Here is a 23747-nt window from a genome sequence, read left to right as displayed (position 1 = left end):
AGGACTACTCATTAGCACTCTTTCAGAGGAGCGGCCTACTGGAGGATTCTCCTGTTTCTCCGGTGGTCCAGTCTGAGCCGGCCTGCAACCCATTCTTGCTAAGTCCCATCTCCATATTCTTCTTATCTGAAAATGTAACCGATCAGTAGAAGATTAACCCCTATGTTTTCTGCAGAATTTTTACATGACTTTTGAACATGCATCATATCCTGCAGAGTGACAAACGGGGGCAAGATTATCCTCTGTTTTTTTTTTATCATTTATTTTTAGGTTTGGTCTTTAAATTATATATACTGGAGATGGTGCAAATCGATTCACAGTGGCATTATCAGTAATCTGTGAACCTGCCTATTACCTGATGGCATCCACATCTCCTCTTTTGATTAGCCAGCCTGGCACCACGTCATCGTTAGCAGGCTGGGTAATCAAAAGAAGAACTGTGGGTGCTATCAGGAAGGAGGTGGTTCTCGGGGCTCCCGTCTGACAGCTTCATTATACTGACGTGGCCATTGGACCAGGTCATGCAAATCCGTTTTATAGATTTTTTTTTTTTATTAAAAAAATAAGCAACTTTACAAATAGTTTCTATAAAAAATTGTAACATTTACTCATCAGTTTTGAAGAAAACTTGACGGGAGGATGGGGAAAGATAAATGTAATACTTTTTAAATTTTTTTAGATTTTTACCTAAATAAATTTTGATTATTAGTATTTGACACAATGAATAACTTGAGCTTGAGACACATGCACATTGGTAGTTGTATAAGCCCTCCTAATGCAATTTACTGCTTTTCTTTCCGTAAGATGTACCAAATCAAGTCATTTTCCATTTCCTGCAGGTAGCTTCCATTTATAAACATCAAAGCATTGGGAATTTAATCAATATTGCCATTGTAAAATTAGCTGTGATCCATGAAGAGCAGGTATAGTATTTTTTTGTATTTTTATTTTTTTTTTTAAATAGAGGATTTGCCAAATTAATTTGTTGATCAGGATATGTGCTCTTTATTTTTTTGTCCAGGAGGGTCCATCTATTTCTTTTAATGCTCAGACAACCTTAAAAAATTTTTGCATATGGCAACACTCCCAGAACAACCCAGATGACAACCATCATTCCCATCATGATACAGCGGTGCTAATAACAAGGTAACCCCATTCTTCCCTTCTGAACAGGAATGTGCTAATACTGCCTGGAAATGCCCAATTTATCCAAATTAATATTAACTCCTCCTTTTTGCAATCTTCTTGTCACAAAAATTATAATTGAAATCGGAAGGATGACGTCATAAATAATCAAAGATTTAATTAAAAGTAGCAATTCGACACCGCATGTAGCATTAATATTTCTGTCGAGACAATGGAAATCTCGAGGGAACTTGACGGACCCTATTATAAGTCAAAAGGGTCTTCGGACACTGTATTAATCCTATGAAGGGTCCAGGACGGTGTTTTGGTTTCTCATTATGGCACAGTTGTGAATGGAGCCTTTGTTGCATCCGTTTTGAGTAAAGTGTACGATAACCAATATGACTGCCGTTACCGCTTCTAGAAGTTGTCACCCCGAACTTTTACAAATGACTTCGCAGCTGAATTAGGACTCGGTGGTAAACTGTCCACCCCTGCCTATTGTCCACTCACTTCTTCCGACGTCCACCTCATTGGTTTGGCATATCAAAAGCACAACATGTCATGACAAAAAACGCAAATAAAAATACATGAAGAAACGCACTTAAAAAAGCAAGAAAAAAGCACGCAAGTATCCAAATTTAACTAATATGTGCAGAAGATATGCACCATCAAAAGCTCACCAAATACTCACTGAGGGAAAGTAACCTTAGATGCTATGATCAACAGGGACCATGGACTGGTTAGATGAGCAGAGACCCATGGGTGGAACCTAATAGGGGCCCACGGATTTCTATGTATACCCCTGTCGATTTGGTACTTTGTTGGTCATCACCCTTGTTTCCAAGAAACAGAATCACCTGGACAGATTAAAAAAAAAATTCACTTAGACTAGGGTCACACGACTGTTTTTCTCTCATCCAAGAAAATCGGTCCAATTATGCTAATTACGCTTTGATCGGAGTGTGATACAATTTTCTCGGAGGTGGAGAAAAAAAAAAGTTTCTCTGCCTTCTCCATATTGTCAATCCATGAAAATCGGACTGTACTCTAATGTCATCCTAGTGCGATCAAATTTTTTCTACAGACCCATAGAGTTGAATGGGCGAGTGCCATCCTATTCTCGGAGGCAAATCAGCCATGCTGCGAATTATTTTTCTTTTTTTCCTCAGACCTTATGGTTTCATGGAAAAAATCGGATATGTGCACAGCCTCATAGAATAATATGGGGACGAATGCGATCCATCAAAACAACGGCACTTGTCCGATATATACGATCGTCTGCGCGAACCCTTATTAGATCAAATTAAAAATGAATACTTCCTTTTTTCCTTTGAACTCATTCACATAGCCGTATTATGGAACTACTTAGCAGAGGTCCATAATATGGAGCCAATATCAAGTTATTGGCTTATAATGTGAATCTAAATGAGGCACATAAGTTCCCGCTCCATTGAGGTAACTTATTATAAATGAAGCATTGCTTCTGGGGAGAACGTGGCGTCTCAGAGAAGCGTCTCAGAGAAGCATCATACTACATTACACAGGATAATTACAGATCGGCATTACAGACACCATGTGCCGCCATATTGGCCTCATGCTCATGGCATTGCATAAGGCTGAGGTGGGTCTACAATGCCACAAGTGACTTTTACACCAACTACTGGGTTGTAATTTTCTTGACAGGGTCACAAAGATGTGAATTATTACAGTGTCTCGGCTGCTGCTCTGTTTTACGGATTTTCTCAGGTGTCTATGTAAAATGTGATAAATGAGGTGTCCGATTAGCTTAACACACCGTCACCGGCAGCAGATATTTCATTTAGCCAGACTTACATCAACACACTAACGCCGCAGACAAGGCCCTGGTGCCCTAAGCAGCGCAAAAACTGTTTTATGAATTAGGGTATAATATATGGAAAAGTCTCGTCTGTGGAAATAAAGTATGTGATGCTCTCCTACTTCTCATTTCCTCATTACAGATGGATATAACAGCAGCCATTGTACACATGACGCGCCCCCTGGGCCTGTGCTGTGCAGGGGAATACCGGAGCCGGATCGCTGGGGGTTGTAGTTCTCCGTGGCGGTGACCCGGTCCGTGCCCAGGGTGGTCAAACCAGTGGCAGTCTATTTGTGTTGTAATAAGTGTCCGACTACGCCACCCGTGGATTGCGGTCAGTGGGGACCGCCGCTGCGCTGCAGACCGCTGAGGCTGATGTTATATGCGCAGCCAAGTATGGGATAACTCCCCACGGGAGAAGTATTGCCTCAGGGCAGCTAGAGTAGATGATGGTAGTGATGGTGTGAGCATCCCAGTACTAATGGTGCTGGTGCGGCGATGAAACACAGAGAGGTGTGGTTGCAGTTTCCAATGCTTTACTCACAGTTCTTTACTGGTCCTAATCACCTCGGTACCGGCGGTGACTGCCCAAGCCGTGCTGCGTCCACCAGGCAAGGGGCTCGACCAACTCCCAGACAATTCCAGAGCGTGGCACAGGACTCCCTTCCTTTCCTTTCTCTGGCCGTCCCCACCAGTGACCCACCTTTGTCCAGCTTCCTCGGGCCTTCTGTCGGCGAAACCTCTCTCCGGTTTCCCTGACCCTATGTGGTATGCTTTCCTGGTGGATGTAGTGAGGGGTCGCACCAAGATGTGGTCACAACCTCCGGTTTTGGCTGAGGATTAGTCGCCTCCACCAATTTGGGTTCCGGTACCCTGCTCTGCCAACCCTTCACCCGTTATCTCGTGGGTTCTTAGGGTTCCTTCTTCACTCGTGTCTCTGGGCCTTTCTCTGTGTTCCTGTTCCTTGCTTCCTTTCTTACTGTCCTTTCTGTTCATTCTCCTTTCTCTCTCTCTGACTCCAGCCTCCTGACAAGGCCTGCCTGCGGAGCAGAGCCCATGCAGGGGCTCTGCTTCCTGTCTTCTCCTCTCACTCTTAGCTTCTTCTCTGCACTGCACTGACTACTGTCCTAAGATGGTGCCCACCTTTTATACCTCCTTCTGACACCCGAGCCCAGGTGACTAGCAACCAATGGGCTCCTGCCTATGCCCAGAGACCCACCCCTATCTGCTCCTACACCACTGGGTTTTCCTCCCCCCTCCCCACTCCAGCCAGGAACAGATGCTGTCGTGCCTGCACTTCTGTCTAGTGGGAGCACCGTTGAGCTGTCCCTCGGAAATGGGGTGTGTGTGGTGCATGCAGCTAAACGAGTCCTGGTCCACACTCCATCCTTACCCGGGAGTGGAATATCACACCTCTGGTCTGAGGTGCAATACCCCTGTAGCAGCCGAGCCCTCGGGGTGCTACACACACACATACATATAAATATATATATACTGTATATATGTGTGTGTGTACAATGGCTGCTGTTATATCCATCTGTGTGTATATATATATATATATATATATATATATATATATATATAGTGCTTTCTGAAAGTATTTGGCCCCCTCAAACTTTTCTAGCTTTTACCACATTTCTGGCTTCAAACATAAAGATATAAAATTCTAATTTTTTTGAGAAGAATCAACAACAAGTGGGACACAATCGTGAAGTGGAACGAAATTTATTGGATATTTTAAACTTTTTTAACAAGTTCAAAACTGAAAAGTGGGGCGTGCAATATTATTCGGCCCCCTTGATCTTTTGCTGCGATTACAGCTGCAAGTTGCTTGGGGTATGTCTCTATCAGTTTTGCACATCGAGAGGCTGAAATTCTTGCCCATTCTTCCATGCAAAACAGCTCGAGCTCATTGAGGTTGGATGGAGGGCGTTTGTGAACAGCAGTTTTCAGCTCTTTCCACAGCCTCTCAATTGGATTCAGGTCTGGACTTTGACTTGGCCATTCTAACACCTGGATACGTTTATTTTTGAACCATTCCATTGTAGATTTTGCTTAATGTTTGGGATCATTGTCTTGTTGGAAGATAAATCTCCGTCCCAGTCTCAGGTTTTTTGTAGACTCCAACAGGTTTTCTTCCAGAATGGTCCTGTATTTGGCTCCATCCATCTTCCCATCAATTTTAACCATTTTAACTTTGCTGCACTGAAAGTAAAGGGGCCGAATAATATTGCACGCCCCACTTTTCAGTTTTTATTTTTTTTAAAAAGTTTAAAATATCCAATAAATTTCGTTGCACTTCACAATTGTGTCCCACTTGTTGTTGATTCTTCCCCAAAAAATAAGAATTTTATATCTTTATGTTTGAAGCCAGAAATGTGGCAAAAGGTAGAAAAGTTCAAGGGGGCCAAATACTTTCACAATGAACTGTATATATATATATATTTTTTTTATATATATATACAGTGGCATGTAAAAGTTTGGCCACCCTTGGAGATTTGGGTGCTAAGATAACTTTGACCAAGGTTTCAGACCTTAATTAGCCTGTTAGGGTTATGGCTTGTTCACCATCATCATTAGGAAAGGCCAGGTGATGCTAATTTCCCAGCTTTATAAAAACCCAGCCTCCTCTATCCTTATGACAAAAAACAGCAGCCATGGGTTCTTCTAAGCAACTTCCGAGCACTCTGAAAATGGCGGAAGGCCTCAAAGCAGGAAAAGGCTATAAGAAGATAGCAAAGCGTTTTCACGTTGCCCTTTCCTCAGTTTGAAATGTAATTAAGAAATGGCAGTTAATCGCAACAGTGGAGGTCAAGATAAGGTCTGGAAGACAAAGCAAAATTTTTCTGAGAGCTGCTAGTAGGATTCCTAGAGAGGCAAATCAGAGCCCCCGCTTGACTGCAAAAGACCTTTAGAAAGATTTATAGCAGTCTCTGGAGTTGTGGTACATTGTTCTACTGTTCAGATACATGTAACATCCCTGGCGGCGTGCTTGCATGGTGCACCACCTCCCACCATGCAAGACCGCAATCTTACCTGTCAGTCCATGCTGCACTCTTTGCTCCAGTACCTGCTGTGTCCATGTCTCTTGTCTGATTGCTTAGGGCGTCGGCGCGGCTTTTTGCATGTTTCTTATAGCTACTGTGTGCACAGTCCTAATGCGTCCCCAGCCTATTGCTGTGAGTCACTGGATACTTAAACCCCCTCCACCCAGTAGGAGGTGCCTGAGCAACACTTTCACTCAGTTTGTCTTTTGCAACTGAGTTGCCAGGTCCTGTCCTGTATCTAGTCTGTTCTGCCACCCTGGGGGCTGAGTACCCAGGGCCGCTACCTGTACCTCTGACTTTTAGTCTGTTCCCGCCTCCCTTGGGGCTGAGTACCCAGGGCCGCTACCTGTCTCTCTGACTTCTAGTCTGTTTCCGCCACCCTGGGGGCTGAGTTCCCAGGCTCGTTCCTGTATCTTGTTCCCGGTTCAGTTCCTGTCTGAACAGTGTCCTAGCCTGTTACTTGTTTCTCTCTATGTCTGTATCTTCCCTTTTTTCTGTAGTATCTGAACCTGCACCTAACTCCAACTTGTTGTCTCTGTACTTCTGTTTCTGAGTTTTGTGTCCACTCGCTACTTCATTGCAAGTACCTTGTGTGTATCTGGTTCTGCTCGTTCTGTTTCCCTGCCTCTGTATCTAACTCCTGTGTTCCAGCTATCTTCTTGTGTTTTCCAGTCTGTTCCATGTGAACAGAGCCCTGTCCTGTCTACCGCATCTGCGGGTTTTGCTTTGCTCTGCTTGCTCACCGCACCTGCGGTTTTGCTCTGCTTTGCTTGTTCACCGCATCTACGGGTATTGCTCTGCTTTGCTAGTTCACCGCATCTGCGGTTTTGCTCTGCTTTGCTTGTTCACCGCATCTGCGGGCTTTGCTCTGCTTTGCTTGTTCACCGCATCTGCGGTTTTGCTCTGCTTTGCTTGTTCACCGCATCTGCGGGTTTTGCTCTGCTTTGCTTGTTCACCGCATCTGCAGTTTTGCTTTGCTTTGCTTGTTTACCGCATCTGCGGTTTTGCTCTGCTTTGCTTGTTCACCGCATCTGCGGTTTTGCTCTGCTTTGCTTGTTCACCGCATCTGCGGTTTTGCTCTGCTTTGCTTGTTCACCGCATCTGCGGTTTTGCTCTGCTTTGCTTGTTCACCGCATCTGCGGTTTTACTCTGCTTTGCTTGTTCACCGCATCTGCGGGTTTTGCTCTGCTTTGCTTGTTCACCGCATCTGCGGTTTTACTCTGCTTTGCTTGTTCACCGCATCTGCGGGTTTTGCTCTGCTTTGCTTGTTCTACGCATCTGCGGTTTTGCTCTGCTTTGCTTGTTCACCGCATCTGCGGGTTTTGCTCTGCTTTGCTTGTTCTCTGCATCTGCGGTTTTGCTCTGCTTTGCTTGTTCACCACATCTGCGGGTTTTGCTCTGCTTTGCTTGTTCACCGCATCTGCGGTTTTGCTCTGCTTTGCTTGTTCACCACTTCTGCGGGTTTTGCTTTGCTTGTTCACCGCATCTGCGGGTTTTGCTCCGTTCTGCTTGTCTACCGCACCTGCGGCTCTGTTCCTGTATTCCAGTCTGTACTGGTCCCTACCCTGCCTACGTTCCTACTTGCCAACACCCGCCTGTCTGCATGTCAGCCGTGCCTGCCTGTGCCCACCTATCTGCATACCAGCCGTGCCTGTCAATATCCACCTGTCTGCATACCAGCCGTGCCTGCCAGTACCCACCAGTCAATATGTCAGTTTAACCTGCCTGTTCCTGCATTCCCCGGTGTGGGTCAACAGCTGTGACCGGGGTCTGACCTGGAGTAGCACCTGGTCCCTCTGCTCGGTTCCTCCCTGGTTCATGGAGTCGACTGAGCCGCCGTGCGACCTTGGTCGGATCGGGTTGATACTTAGTTACGCCTCTCCAGGCACTCCTCGGTTCATGGTATAGTGGGATCACTAATCACGCTCACGCCAGTCAGTCCGGGCGCGAGCATAACAAGACACCTGCACAAATATGGCCTTCATGGAAGAGTCATCAGAAGAAAACCTCTCCTGCATCCTCACCATAAAATTCAACATCAGAAGTATGCAAAAAAACATCTAAACACGCCTGATGCATTTTGAAAACAAGTCTTGTGGACTGATGAGGTTAAAAAAGAAGTATTTGGCCACAATGATCAAAGGTATGTGTGGAGAAAAAAGGGCATTGAAGTTCAGGAAAAGAACATCTCGCCAACCATTAAGCATGGGGGCGGATCAATCATGCTTTGGGGTTGTGTTGCAGCCAATGGCACAGGGAACATCCCACAGGTAGAGGAAAGAATGGATTCAATGAAATTTTAACAAATTGTTGATGCAAACATAACACCATCTGTAAAAAAGCTGAAGTTGAAAAGAGGATGGCTTCTTCAAATGGATAATGATCCTAAACACACGTCAAAATCCACAATAGATCCACAAAAGGCACAAGCTGAAGGTTTTACAATGGCCCTCACTGTCCCCTGATCTGAAAATCATTGAAAATCTGTGGCTAGACCTTAAAATAGCAAAGAATGCAAGACTCCCCAGGAATCTCACAGAAATGGAAGAATTTTCCAAGGAGGAATGGATGAAAATCCCTCAAACAAGAATTGAAAGACTCTTGTCTGGCTGCAAAAAGTGTTTACAAGGTGTGATACTTTTAAAAGGGGCTGCTACTAGGTACTAACCATGCAGGGGGGCCAAACTTTTGCATCGGCCCATTTTCCTTTTTGTAATTTTTAAAATGTCAAAAAATGACTATTTTTGTTCTGCAAAGTAAAATTGGAGCAGCTGCCTATAGCGACCTGATTGGTTGCCATGGGTAAAGACTCCCCTTTCTCCCTTCCCCCCAGTTTTTAACATCTCCCTTAAAAGTGTCCAATATTTGTCTCACTGTTAAATCCATTTTCCATTTATTTTCAGACAGGATATATGTAGAGCCCAGGAGAAATGTGATACATTAGGTAAGATATAAAATTTCATTCATTTTATAAAACACAATGGTGGCAGATTTAGTAAAAACGTGTGAAAGAAAAGCTGTTGCCCACAGCAACCTATCCCAGAGCAGCTTTCATTTTACCGGAACTGTTTACAAAATAAAAGCTGAGCTCTGATTGGTTGCTATGGACCCAGTAGATTTAAAAATGGTGCTATGGGGCAGGGGATCTAGATTAGGATATTGATCTAGTTCCCTAATAATACTACAGCTAGTTCAGGGGTGTAACTATGGGAGGTGCAGAGGCTGCATTCACACCTAGGCCCTAAAGCCTAAGGTGACTCAAAAGCTTTTTGTACCAGACTTGTAACTCACGCCGTTTTTGGCCTTCCTCACCTGGTCACCCCATAAGATGATATAACGATCACCCCTTTTCCAGGGAAGGGTGCAGGACCCACATTAAAAAATATAAAAAAATAATAATAGGGGTTACACCCTTCAAAACATTACTTCAATTTTTGACATCTGAGGGAGACAAGTACTAAAAATTGAACATGATGGCTGGGGGCCAAGTTTTGCATTGGGGTCCCAAGAGCTTCAAGTTATGCCCTATAGTGGCGAAAAGTGTAAAATAGTCCTGAACACCACCAATATTACTGATTTAATCAAAAACAGGTATTCATAAAAAAGCAGTAATCAGCCATATTGGTGGTCTATTCTAGATTCTCTTGGATTCTTGCACTTTTGATTTTCTGGATGGACCGAAGTAAGACCCAAACCGAGCTAGCACGCCATTATTGCACCTGGTACAAATAGCACCCATTTGGATGTGCCGGTCATACATCATATGTGATGGTAATGGCGAAGCGTGCAAGCATTTGTTAAGGTTACGGAAGCAGCTCATCTCCTGCAAAATCAAAAGACCGGGCATGTTGAAAACCAGTATGTCCAATCCTTCCTTTAATCCAATATCTTTTATCTGGAAAAGTCCATAAGTTTTTTAATTATCAATTGGTTATGCGAAATTTTACAACTATGCAAATTAACAGTAACTATTTTATGTGATACGACTTAATAATGATCCTATAAAAAAAATAATTTGTCTTATCTGTTATTGGCAGGTCTGGCTGAGCTCGGTACAGTGTGTGATCCTTACAGGAGTTGCTCCATTAGTGAAGACAACGGCCTCAGCACGGCATTTACGATAGCACATGAGCTAGGACATGTGTACGTTTCATGTAAATACATTTGCCTTTGAAATAAACCATTCTGTATTAACCTTACAGTGGGCTCACACACTATGATTTTTCAGTCAGCAGTAGCTGTGTATACATACTGTATTTGCTGCCATAAATTAAATTAATCAAATATCAAGACCAAATTGCTTTGATAGCTGCACGTAAGCAGGAATTGTGTTCATCCTCCAGCAAGGAGTGAATGACCCAATGTTAGACCGTAATCAATGTTGTAAAGGAAGAGTTCCTATCATATCCAAAAATCGCTGCGTGCAGACACTCATTGTATATCTATCCATCTATTTATCATATCATATAATATATCTATTTATTTATCTTTTTATCTGTCTCATTATGTATTTATCTATCTATCGTCGCATGTATGCTGTGTGTAAAGGATGACGTAATTTTTCTACCACAGTCAAGCTCCATTTTCAGTAGAGTAGTACCACGGCACTCCTATGTATGGTGCACAAGTAGGATCATATCCCTTGTGAAGTGGTGAAAAAAACTTGTCGCTCGTAGTAAAATTGGAGAAGATTTTTATATTTCAAATATAAATATCTTCTCCGATTTTACTACGAGTGTCAAGCTTTTTTCAAAGCTCCATTTTCAGACCCTGCCCTCCACATCTTATGCAGGACCTGCCCACATCTCCTTTACAGTCCTATCAAATCATGCACCTGGTAGATGTGACAATCCTTCCTGCATCTTCCAGAGAAAGTTTACAATTATGAGCTTTGTATGTCAAATCTATCAATCATTCTATTTCCTTCCTTGCTACATCCCCCTTCCTTTCTCTCTCCTGCCCTCTTTTTTACCTCCCTTCCCTTCTCCTCCCCTCCCTTCTACCTTGGTGCTCTTGCTACCTGCCTGCCTTCCTTCTTCACTCCCTCCCTCTTCCTAACAGCCCTACCTACCTCTCTCCCTCCATCGCTCCTTTCTTTCCTTTACTCCTTCCTTCATAGCTCCTTCCCTTGCCTCCTATTCCTTCCTGCCTTCCTCTTCTTCTACCATCCTTCTTGCTTCCTCCTTCTGACCCTTCCTTCCTCCTTTCCTTCCTCTTTATTCCTTCCTTCCTCCCTCTGTCTCTTCCACTTCCATCCTTCCTTCCTCTTCCTTCTTTCATTCCTCACTTCCTCCCTCCTTGCCTTCCTACTTTTCTATCTCCATCCATCCCTCCCTTCTTTAATTTCCTCCTTCCCTTCCTCCCTTACTTACTCTTCTTTCTTTCCTACCTTCCTTTATCCCTCTTTCTCTACCATCCTTCCTTGCTTGCTCCTTCCTTTCCTTCCTTCTTCCTTTCCTGCCTCTTCCTTCCTCTCTCACTTCCATTCTTCCTTCCACTCTCCCTCCTTTTCTAATGTATAGAAAATGGAATTTCCTCGGGAAAGGAGAAAAAATGTAGCACTATCTTAGCGTAGTAGGTAAGATTAGTAACACAGGTGCGAAATAATTAGGAAAGCTCACCTGATTTGGCTGTGCTAACTGAGGCACAACACAAGGAATTATTTGTTCCGTGTGCAATGGGCTGCAACCGACCTGGTGGGCTGTAGGAAGTTCCTCCAATGGAAATCCAACGATATACAGTAACAAAAGAAAAGCCAGGTATATGGCGCTTCCACCATAGAAAGTCAAATAAAAATAGGAGTAGCAATGCAATTTGTCTCCAAAAGGTTTTTTATTTTTTTGAAAAAATTAAAAACAAAGCGCATTTTGGCTGTGAACAGCCTTCTTCAGGTGTCTTTGACACCTGAAGAAGGCTGTTCACAACCGAAACGCATTGTTGTTTTAATTGTTTTTAAAGCGCCATGTACCTGGTTTCTTTTTTACACCTTTTCTATTGTATATAATGGTGCTGTTCTTGAGAAAATATTGGTTACAGAAATCTGATAACTGCTGTGCTTCCATGACATTAATAGCTACTGTTCCCCCATAACATTCTCTGTCAAAGTGCCCCCATAATAGTGGCAGACACAGTGTTCCCATTGCTGCTCTGCCATGCAATAAAAATAGTAACTTTCTCTTCTTGTTGAAAAAGACTACATGGCATAAGCGATGGCATTAGCGGAAGAGATGTGACAATTATGTCATCGTAACTGAGGGCACTGGTTGAGGTGAGATGTCTACTTAATCTCTTACATATTGGTGACTGACTCATCTCCATGTTTCCTTAGATTCAATATGCCGCACGATGACAGTAATAAGTGTAAAGAGGAGGGAGGCAAGCAACAACACGTCATGGCTCCAACTCTCAATTTTTACACCAACCCTTGGATGTGGTCCATATGTAGCAGGAAGTACATTACACAGTTCCTAGAGTAAGTGGCACGTTATCTCCAACCTTATAATATGTTTGTAGAGAGAAGCTACATACACTTTTGGGAAAGTTTTCTAACAGTATGTTCCAGTCGTTTCAAAGCACTCACCTGCATGTTATGCCCCTTTGGCTGTAATTGGCTCTTCTTGGAGAATGAAGGTGGACTTTCTACGTGACTCTTTTCAATGTCAGAAGTGTCAGAAGAAACTTGTTCATAACCAAAAAGTTATATTGCTTAGTTGAGAACTCCTGCCCATTCATTTCACATATCGTCGAGGTCAAGTATAGTTACAAAACTAGGACAGAGGGAAAAAGAAAAGGAAGGCATCAGGAATACCAAGTGGGGGGAGAACATTTAATCTTGATTAGTATTTAAGGTTGACCAAGTTCGTCCAGTAGGTATGTATAAGTTTGGTATTCACCCTTGAGATCTGAGCATCATCTTATTGATGGTGTAAAAATGGATATTAAAAGATTAAGTGAGGGAGTGGATAGGAGAACAGAGGAGTACTAGAAACTTAGCAGGTCAATACTTTGACTGATCTGGTGACGAGCTACATTCCACTTTTCCTTGTTCCAGAGCTATGGAATCAAAATGGACCTTTTCCCCAGGCAATGAAGAGTTTATCTGCAACTCTGTAAGAGAGGGACAAGGGGAAAGACAGCAGATCCAAATGGCTGCTGGGTTCCGGTGTGAGGGTTTCCGTTTTACAAAGAAACTTGGAGGTCATCTTCTAGGGGTTGAGTGATGATGCCAATTTTTGCATTGATATACTTAAATAAAAAATCCCTCATCCATCGTCTCCTTTTGTATTGTACCCTCTTCCCAAAAAATGACAACATTTTTTTACTGTATTTTCTTGCCCACTTCATATGGTAATGAAACCTTTTCGGAATAGAAATAACCCTCATTTTTTAAGAAAAAAGCCAAAAGCTTTGAAGCATCTTTCTTTCCGAGATTCCACCGGGGGAAGCATTGTTATAACTTGTGTCACCTTGAGGAGCTTAAAAGAAATGTGTCCCCTTCGCGAGGCTTAAAGGCACTTCAAATATCCTGTCAAAGGCATGGAAATAAGTGAAACCTCTGTTTGTGCATATTGCAAAGTATTTTGTCATATCAAAGTTACTGGCATTTTTTGCCGTATTTTCCCTTCATGCATGGATAACCCTCAAATTCCTGTCAGCTAGGTATACACAGTACATCAAAACTGATTTAAGAACCTGAGCTATATCTTGTGTCGGATTGTTCTGATGTCAAAACCTGCCATTTTCTCGCCGGTACATTGTTTTAATAGTGCCCATTTATTCGTCTCTGCTGACACTTGGAGGGACTACAGTTGAGTGGCACCGATGTCTCGCAATCTAACGTGGACTCCCACGAAGTCTCTTAGCATGGTGCATGAAGACGGGCTAATAAATTATTACAGACACTGAATGCTGTAATAAAAAAAGGAGTAATCTTCGTCTGCCGGCAACCCTTGCTGAGCATTCCTCGGCCATAGGAACGGGGTAACCAAAGCAACCGGTGGTCTCATGCTGGCCTAGGATTTTCTAATTGGACATTTTGGCCTGGTATGACAGTGTGAGGGGATACCTGGATAGGGAGAGGAAACAACAAGGCCGCCTCTGCAAAGCACCAGGAACCTTCAATGCTTTGCACAAATCCCGTTTGTTAGGGTCACAATAGCACAGTGTGTGCTTTGCTTATAATATAATTGAGATTTAATGCTCCCAAGCTGCTTAGTTTAGATGCAAGAAGGAACCAAAAAGAAAGAAAATGTCTTTCTAAATAAATTCTTAAATATCTTTAATGTGCCAATCATAATCTTTTTGTATAAGGATGTAATCACTATATGGTATTTAAAAATGGCCTCCATTGTTCATAGGACAGGTTCCTGTAAGCATGTGCAGTAGTAAACTACGCTGCTGCGACCTGGAAATAGCTTTACGGTATATAGTATAAGTTATCTGCAGGGTGGAGAGTAGTGTGAGCAGCCTCTTTTTAACTGACTACCCCTAATATCTCCAGTATTTGATGATATATACAGGGTGGACAGCAGTGTGAGCAGCCTCTTCTTACCTCAGCATCCCTAGTTTCTCCAGTATGACATCAGACAGGGTGGACAGCAGTGTGAACAGCGTCTTCTTACCTCAGCACCCCTAGTTTCCCCAGTGTTAGATCAGATGGGGTGGACAGCAGTGTGAGCATCCTCTCCTTACCTCAGCACCCCTGGTATCTCCAGTATTAGATTAGACAGGATGGATAGCAGTGTGAGCAGCCTCTCCTTACCTCAGCATCCCTGGTGTCTCCAGTATTGGATTAAACAGGGTGGACAGCAGTATGAGCAGCATCTTCTTACCTTAGCACCCCTGGTATCTCCAGTATTACATCAGATGGACAGGGTGGACAGCAGTGTAAGCAACTTCTTCTTACCTCAGCACCCCTGGTATCTCCAGTACTAGATAAGATGGAGAGGGTGGACAGCAGTGTGAGCAGTCTCTTCTTACCTCAGGAGTTCTGGTATCTCCAGTATTAGATGAGTATATAAATCCACCATAAATAGAAATATGGGCCTTTTTATTGAGTGCTAATTTTTATGGTCTTTTGCCAAGGAGGTATTGGTCATAGAGTAATAATGCAAAGTAACCTAAAAACAATCCTGTGAAGCACGTTCCTCTTGTAGAGGCCAAAGAAGTTTGTACTAAATGAAAAGGCCCATATCTCTGGAACCATATGGTGGATTAAAAAAAAAGGTATCTGTGAGTATTTCTGTCTGGTATTATCTACATAGCTGAGGCTGAGCTGCAATACCAGACACTACCCAAGTGCTGGCGCTGTTTCTACACAATCCATGGGTGACAGGCTCCTGCGCAGGATTTCAGGGGTGCTGAATTTGGCCAAGAGTCTTTGAAGGCGAAACAAACATCAGTCCCTTCTCTTCTCCTTGGCAAAATTCAGCAGCAAAATTCAGGGTCCAACTTGACCTTTTGCTGTGGGATTCCTTCTCTTCCAAATAAAGGTGTTTTGTAGTGAATAAAAAGTGGTTTTCCCGGAAGTAAAGCTAAGCCCCTCTTTGGAGAGAACATTTTTAGTCCGGCATCTACTAGATCGGAAGTAACAGAACTGTCATCTGTAGAGCAACCGGAGAAATCCTGCCGCCCCGAAGTCCCTTGCGTTTCTCTCGTCTTTGGATCTCATGTCGCTCTGCCTACAATTATCAGCATATGATGGCTCCTCTAGACCTGCCATACAGACATCTTCAGTAGTCTGCAAACTGCCAGAATATCATATAGTTTGACGATAAAGATCCATCAAGTCAAGTAATATTTGCTGTGGGTAATGGAGACCTTGAATGGTGACGTTGTGCTCTGCAGTATGAAATTGCATCAAATGTAATGGATGGATATTTATCCACTGCTGATTCTATGTTATTCCCTTCCAGTACAGGATATGGTGAATGTTTGCTTGATGAACCTATATCAAGATCATATTCCATGCCTCAGCAGCTGCCTGGTGTCATATACAATGTCAATAAGCAATGTGAGTTGATATTTGGGCCTGGATCACAAGTTTGCCCTTACATGGTTAGTACTCTTATATTTTGAGCGTATACATTTTGGATAGCTGAGTTGTTAAAGTATATCTTGGGGGGTTCTCCGTATCTGCAGCCACCACTAGAGGGTGCTCAGCAGCATTACTGCATACTTCCTATTAATGAGCACAATGTGACACAGTATGACTTTCTTAAACTCCCCCTAAGGGTGTCAGGAGTAGGTATTTGGTTATTTAAAGTGTAACTATCATTTTATAAAGCTGAAGGGGCACTGTGCTCATCTGAGCGCTTCTGCCCCCTTGTTGTTACACTTGGACGAGGTCTCAGCACCTGTACGGCTACTGATCAAAACTTCTGACAAGACATGTCAAAAGTTTGTTCTCATGTTTGAGTGACCTGTCAGTCAGTGACAGGAGTCAGGCCGCAGGAGGGGAATAGGGAGAGAGGCAGGAGAGCTGTATGTACACTGCCCATCCACTGCACTTGTAACTCACTGTACAATTTCAACTATGTGTTTCTCTAAAACAGCAAAACAGATTTCTACAGGAAAGTTCAGGAATTAATCAGCATTAAAGAACCCTTACATTCAGTACATGCCATCACTTTGGGGTTTAAAATCCTAATGACAGGTTCCCTTTTAAGTGGATATTCACTTTAAATCTGGAGACATCACTATTCTGCTGGTGCACTCACTGTGTACATACATTACATTACTGATCCTGTATTGATCCTGAGTTACCTCCTGTATTATAGTCCAGAGCAGCACTCACTATTCTGCTGGTGCACTCACTGTGTACATACATTACATTACTGATCCTGTATTGATCCTGAGTTACCTCCTGTATTATAGTCCAGAGCAGCACTCACTATTCTGCTGGTGCAGTCACTGTGTACATACATTACATTACTGATCCTGTACTGATCCTGAGTTACATCCTGTATTATACTCCAGAGCTGCACTCATTATTCTGCTGGTGGAGTCACTGTGTACATACATTACATTACTGATCCTGTACTGATCCTGAGTTACATCCTGTATTATACCCCAGAGCTGCACTCATTATTCTGCTGGTGGAGTCACTGTGTACATACATTACTTTACTGATCCTGTACTGATCCTGAGTTACATCCTGTATTATACTCCAGAGCTGCACTCACTATTCTGCTGGTGCAGTCACTGTGTACATACATTACATTACTGATCCTGAGTTACCTCCTGTATTATACTCCAGAGCTGCACTCACTATTCTGCTGGTGGAGTCACTGTGTACATACATTACATTACTGATCCTGTACTGATCCTGAGTTACATCCTGTATTATAGTCCAGAGCAGCACTCACTATTCTGCTGGTGCAGTCACTGTGTACATACATTACATTACTGATCCTGAGTTACATCCTGTATTATACTCCAGAGCTGCACTCACTATTCTGCTGGTGCAGTTACTGTGTACATACATTACGTTACTGATCCTGTACTGATCCTGAGTTACATCCTGTATTATACTCCAGAGCTGCACTCACTATTCTGCTGGTGCAGTCACTGTGCATATACATTACATTACTGATCCTGTACTGATCCTGAGTTACATCCTGTATTATACTCCAGAGCTGCACTCACTATTCTGCTGGTGGAGTCACTGTGTAAATACATTACATGTTATCAACCGTTTCCAGTAGAAAACTGCAGAATTGTAAAAGCAGCTCTGGAGTATAAACCGGGCTGTAATTACAAATCGGTACAAGAAAAGTGCAACATGTTATGTAGCTGACATTTACTCTGTAAAATGGTGTTCAGAGGTAACTGCATGCTTTTAGAGAACACCTTTATCAAGCGTCATAGCTTTAAAGCGATCTATCACCAGGTCAAAACTGGCCAGATTTTGTTCATGATATATTCCCGTTGCTCCTCTGAATATTATTTTTTTTTTATTTATTTATAAATTCGTCATACAGTTTCAGAGAGGTGGGACTTTTTATTTATTTCTAATTTTTATGGTCTTTACCAAGGGGTGTGTCACACAGGATCCTCCAGGGCGTGTCTTTAGGCTGCTTTGCATAATTACTCTGTGAGCCTCGCCCCCTAGGAACAATCATAGAAACTAGCTCTAAATAAAATATCTATGGAACTGTATTGCACATTTTAAAGAAAAAAAATTTAAAAAGATTACGCAGGTGAGCAATGGGAATAAAATAAGAGCAAAAACTGGACACTTTTAACTTCATGACATATCCTCTTTAAGTCCCTTGGTCCCATGTTTAACAGGGCACCCAACTCTATTATGTACCATTGATAGTACAGGTCTCTTCAGGATTGGGTCGATCCTAGGATTCAGTGCCGCCCTACACCCCCTATACTTACTGTACCTCCCTTCCTTAGACATATACACAAACTGCACAGTGGCACACAGAAATCCAACCGTCCCGTACTATGGAACCCTTGGCCCTCACACTTGGGGTGTAGCACTGTATGGTGCCGTCTTACTGCTTTTAGAATATCTCTGTAAGGACTAGTGCTCATCCAAGAGAATCGGGCCAAATATTCAAATGACACTCTGATGAAACTCTGATCAGAGTGTGATCCGATTCTCTCGGATGTGGCGAAGATGGAGAACAAAAATTCTCCATCTTCTCCATTGTGTCAGATGTCATCCGAGTGCAGTCCGATATTTTCCATAGCCTCATTGAATTGCATGACCTAAGGGCTCGTGTTCATCTGAGAGAATCGGGCCAAATATGTAAATGACACTCTGATGAAACTCTGATCAGAGTGTGATCCGATTCTCTGAGCTGTGGTGAAGGTGGAGAACAAAATTTCTCCATCTTCTCCATTGTGTCAGATGTCATCCGAGTGCAGTCCGATGTTGTCCACAGACTCAATAACTTGCATGGCCGAGTACGATACGAATATTGGATCAAACTAGGACATGCTGCGATTTTTTTACCTTGTCCATGAAAAAAAATCAGACATGTGCATGGCCCCACAGACTAACATTGGTCTGGGTGCGATCCCATGAATGTCGGATTGCACTCAGACTGAAAATACGTTAATGCTCCATCCTTTGGAGCACGGCATGAATGTTTTTTATCCTATGAAACCATATAGTAAAGCTGTGAAAATATAGTAAAAACCCATTGATTTAAATGGTGCACACAGCTCCAAGCTTGTATAAAACCATAGTACAGCCGAATGCATGAGCGTCAGTAATGTTTCATTTCCCCGGAGCTCGGCATCTAACTATCAATATTCTTATTATATTCATGATATATTTTGCCTACTTTGCAGTTTGGTAACATGGGATTATTTCATTCCCCATTTTCACCGGGACATGCAGTAATGTGCTGGTTACGTAGCCGTCGCTATTCGCGTGTATTTCCCAGGTTTCCAGCATTTCCCTGCGTGAATGTAAACTTTGTTCCATATTTAAATAGGTTGTTTGAGGGCAGAACGAGGGTCATTAAAGCTGTACAAAGTGGGTCCCTTTCTCTGAATAATGAAGCCGAGCCCTGAGAAAGTGTTTTATTAAAGTGCAGTGTAGGCAATTTTGGCTGAATAGATACATTTACATGTTATACATTAAACCGCCTGGGAATTGACTGTGCGTTCTCGTTTGTACCCCATGTAGCAAATGCAATGTCGGAGACTGTGGTGCATTAACATGGAGGGGCCTCACAAGGGCTGCCGGACTCAACACACCCCTTGGGCGGATGGGACCGAATGTGAGCCCGGAAAGGTGAAAACTTTTTTTTTTCTTTTCTAAGCATTATTATTTGAATAACTGGTCTTTGTCATCGCAGTACGTGGTCTTGTATATGCCGGACCATGAAAGAGCCATCATGGAGATGCTGATGTCATACAGGAAGCAGTAAAAATCCCGTACAAAGAGTCTGTGAATTCCCATGTCCCTTTTCCCACAGTTACACTTCGCTGCTCCCCAATTGCAGACCCAGGGAACCATCTCGGAGATTCATTGTGGTGAAACATCCCTGCTGTTCTGCTATAAAATCACTCCGGCCACAATTAAATAGATAACGGTAGAAATGGAGACTGTGTTTGAGGGTTCACGTCAGCAACCTTGACCATGGACTGTAATGGGCAAGAATAATGTAATCTCCTGCCTACTTGTTGACGGCCATTATCAGATAGACTTTATTTCAGGGGTGCACAACATTTTTTGGTCCAAGGGCCACATTGCCATACTAAACCAATCTCAAAGGCCGCAAAAAATGTAAAGGGGTGATTACATGAATACATCACCAGAACAACTTTTAGTACATGAATACATCACCAGGACAACCGTCAGTACACTAATACATCTCCAGTACCAAATTTTGAGTATTTGAGAAGGATTTTGATAGTTTCTGCTAAAAATAAAAATCAGTGTGAACACACGCTAACTTAAACTGAGAGACACGAATGCATTTGAATATAGGAAGAAGGGAGTTGTGTATCCCGGACAGCGCCGAGAGCCACACAACTTTGCTTGGTGGGCCACATGCAGCCCACGGGCCGTATGTTGTGCAGGCCTGGCATATTTTTTTTCTTGAAGGGGTTTTCTAGGTCTACACAAAATTTGCCACTGAGAAGGGAGAGATATAAACTAAAGAGAGATAAAAAATCTATAAATCAATTCTTTGCTTCAGAGCTCATTTGACTGATAAACAGGATCTCATCACTTCCTGTGGAATCACATCTTGTTCATCAGTCAGCTGACCACTGCAGCCAATCAGTAGTCTCAAGTGACTGATAAACAAGATGTCATCACTTCCTGTGTAATAGCATCCTTTTCATCAGTCATCTGACCACTGCAGCCAAGCAATAGACTCAAGTGACTGATAAACGGGATGTCATCACTTCCTTTGTAATGATATCCTGTTCATCAGTCATCTGACCACTTCAGCCAATCAGTTGCCTCAGTGCTCAGTTGACTGACAAAAAGTATGTCACCACTTTCTGTGTAATGACCTCTTGTTCATCAGTCATCTGACCACTGCAGCCAATCAGTAGTCTCAAGTGACTGATAAACAGGATGTCATCACTTCCTGTATAATGAGATCTTATTCATAAGTCATTTGACCACTGCAACTAATCAGTGATCTCAGCGGTGAATTGACTGATGAATGGGACGTCATCTTTTTCCATCATAACCAAATACATAGTGGCACATAAAAACATAAAAAACAACACCCAACTTGTATGCTTGTTAGTTAGTGTCCGTATATATTAAAGGGTTTCCCCAACTCTGCATAGCTGTTGACCTATCCTTAGAATAAGCCATGAATATTAGTCTAGCGCAGATCCGACTGTAGCACTCGACCCTCATTGTTCATTAGGCCACGGCCCCACTATCAGTATTTGGTCAGTATTCAGTCAGTATTTTTTCTCAGGAGTGGGAGCCAAAACCAGGTGAGGAACAATCAGAGAAAAGGTATAATAGAAACAAGTCACCAATTCTGCATTTATCACCCACTCCTGGTTTTGCCTCCCACTCCTGAGAAACAATACTGACCAAATACTGATAGTGGGGTCGCGGCCTTAGGCACAGCTCTGTGTCCCCGTAGAGCACCAGGCCCTATTCATTCTGCTGATCATCAGGAATGCCGAGAGTCAAACCATTTCTGATCTGTTAGCGATTCCCCATCCTAATGATAAGTTATCAATTTTGCAGCAATTGAAAAACCCTTTAACTTAACACTCATGCATTTTGCAGGTTAAAAAAAATGGTTCCAATCTGTGGGCAGCATGGTATAAAGCAAGAGGTGCGGAGCAGAAAGATGCTGTCCTTAGTTTTGTTAGAAAAGTTTCAGTATAACTAGTCCAGTGGGCGGTCTTATTTATGCAGATTTACACAAGGAATGCTGCAGGCCCCACCCACTTGACTTTTAAATCCAGATTGAGCTGTGTCTTATATGAAAAAATTGCAAGTTATACTTATACTTTTCTATCAAAGCTATTTCAGGATAGATGATAAATGTGTGGTTGCTGGAGGTCCCAACACTGGACTTAGCCTGATCCCTGTTCCTTCTAGCTGTGGTTGGGATTGGATAGAGCGGCATGGATGCAGCTTTTTTACCTATAGGACGTCAGTCTCCATAAGTCCCATAGAGAAAGAATGGTCTTGCGTATCCATGCTGCGCCAATCAATCCAGATTACTGCAAGTGGACCCCAGTATTGGAACTGTTACGCTTGCGCCCGGACTGACTGGCGTGAGCGTGATTAGTGATCCCACTGTACCATGAACCGAGGAGTGCCTGGAGGGGCGTAACTAAGTATCAACCCGATCTGACCAAGGTCGCACGGTTGCTTAGTCGACTCCGTGGACCAAGGAGGAACCGAGCAGAGGGACCAGGTGCGACTCCAGGTCAGACCCCAGTCACAGTTGTTGAATGCAGGAACAGGCAGGTTAGACTGGCATACAGGCAGGTGGGTATTGGCAAGTACGGCTGGTATGCAGACAGGTGGGTACTGGCAAGTACGGCTGGTATGCAGACTGGGAGATACTGGCAAGCACGGCTGGAGTGCTGACAGGGAGGTACTAGCAGGTTGGAACGCAGGCTGGATAGGGTCCAATACAGACTGGGAGACAGGTACAGAGCCGCAGATGCGGTAGACAAGCAAAGTAAAGCGAAACCACCATAGCGGAGGACAAGGCAGAGCAGAGAGGAACTGCTTGTGCGGTGAGCAAGCAGAGCGGAGCGAAAACTGCAGGTGCGGTGGGCAAGGCAGAGCAGAGCGGAACCGCCAAAGTGGTGGATAAGGCAGAGCAGAGAGAAACCGCAGGTGCGGTGGACAAGGCAGAGCAGAGCGGAACCGCCGGAGCGGTGGGCAAGGCAGAGCAGAAAGAAGCCGCCGGAGCGGTGGACAAGACAGAGCAGAGAGAAGCCGCCGGAGCGGTGGGTAAGTCAGAGCAGAGAGAAACCGCTGGTGCGGTGAGCAAGGCAGAGCAGAGAGAAGCCGCTGGAGCGGTGGGCAAGTCAGAGCAGAGAGAAACCGCCGGAGCGGTGGGCAAGCAAAGCCGAACAGGGCTGAAGGTGCAGGCAGAGAGGACAGGGCTCTGTTCACTTGGAACAGACTGGAAAATACAGGAGGATGGCTACAACACAGGAGGAAGATACGGAGGAAGGGAAAAGGGACAAGCAGAACCAGATACACACAAGGTACTTCCTATGAAGTAGCGAGTGGACACAAAATTCACAAACAGAAGTACAGAGACAACAAGTTGGAGTTAGGTGCAGGTTCAGATACTGCAGGAAAAGGGAAGGTACGGACATAGAGACAAACAGGTAACAGGCTAGGATACAGTTCAGACAGGAACTGCTACTGCAGTGAGAAACAAGAACGAGCCTGGGTATACAGCCCCCAGAGTGGCGGAAACAGACTAGAAGTCCCGAGATAACAGGTCTGGGTATACGGCTCCCAGAGTGGCGAAAACAGACTAGAAACAGGACAGGACCTGGCAATTCAGTAGCAAGGACTAACTGAGTGAAGGTGTTGCTCAGGCACCTTCTTCTGGGTGGAGGGGGTTTAAATGTCCAGTGACTCACAGCAATAGGCTGGAGACGCATTAGGGGTGCGCCCACTGCAGCTATAAGAGACATGCACACAGCATGAACTGGAGCACGGTTTGCAGGCTGGACTGACAGCTAAGATTGCGGTCTTGCATAGTGGGAGGTGGTGCACTATGCAAGTACACCGCCAGGGATGTTAC

General features: G+C 43.7%; 1 protein-coding gene across 1 annotated transcript in view; it reads left to right on the top strand.

The window, feature by feature from the left end:
• The window catches only part of ADAMTS9 (ADAM metallopeptidase with thrombospondin type 1 motif 9), a 276312-nt gene that overhangs the window by 83340 nt on the left and 169225 nt on the right, over positions 1-23747 (top strand). The window contains exons 5-11 of the mRNA XM_073644685.1: positions 840-923; positions 1022-1146; positions 8916-8956; positions 10050-10155; positions 12341-12484; positions 15927-16068; positions 19664-19771. Of these exons, the coding sequence (XP_073500786.1) occupies positions 840-923; positions 1022-1146; positions 8916-8956; positions 10050-10155; positions 12341-12484; positions 15927-16068; positions 19664-19771 (750 nt within the window). The remainder of the gene's footprint in view (positions 1-839; positions 924-1021; positions 1147-8915; positions 8957-10049; positions 10156-12340; positions 12485-15926; positions 16069-19663; positions 19772-23747) is intronic.

The sequence above is a fragment of the Phyllobates terribilis genome, unplaced genomic scaffold (genome assembly GCF_046119375.1).
Source record: "Phyllobates terribilis strain yellow unplaced genomic scaffold, ASM4611937v1 Scaffold_8__6_contigs__length_399053987, whole genome shotgun sequence".
In the NCBI taxonomy this organism is placed as follows: domain Eukaryota; kingdom Metazoa; phylum Chordata; class Amphibia; order Anura; family Dendrobatidae; genus Phyllobates; species Phyllobates terribilis.
This window is presented reverse-complemented; position numbering and strand designations above follow the sequence as displayed.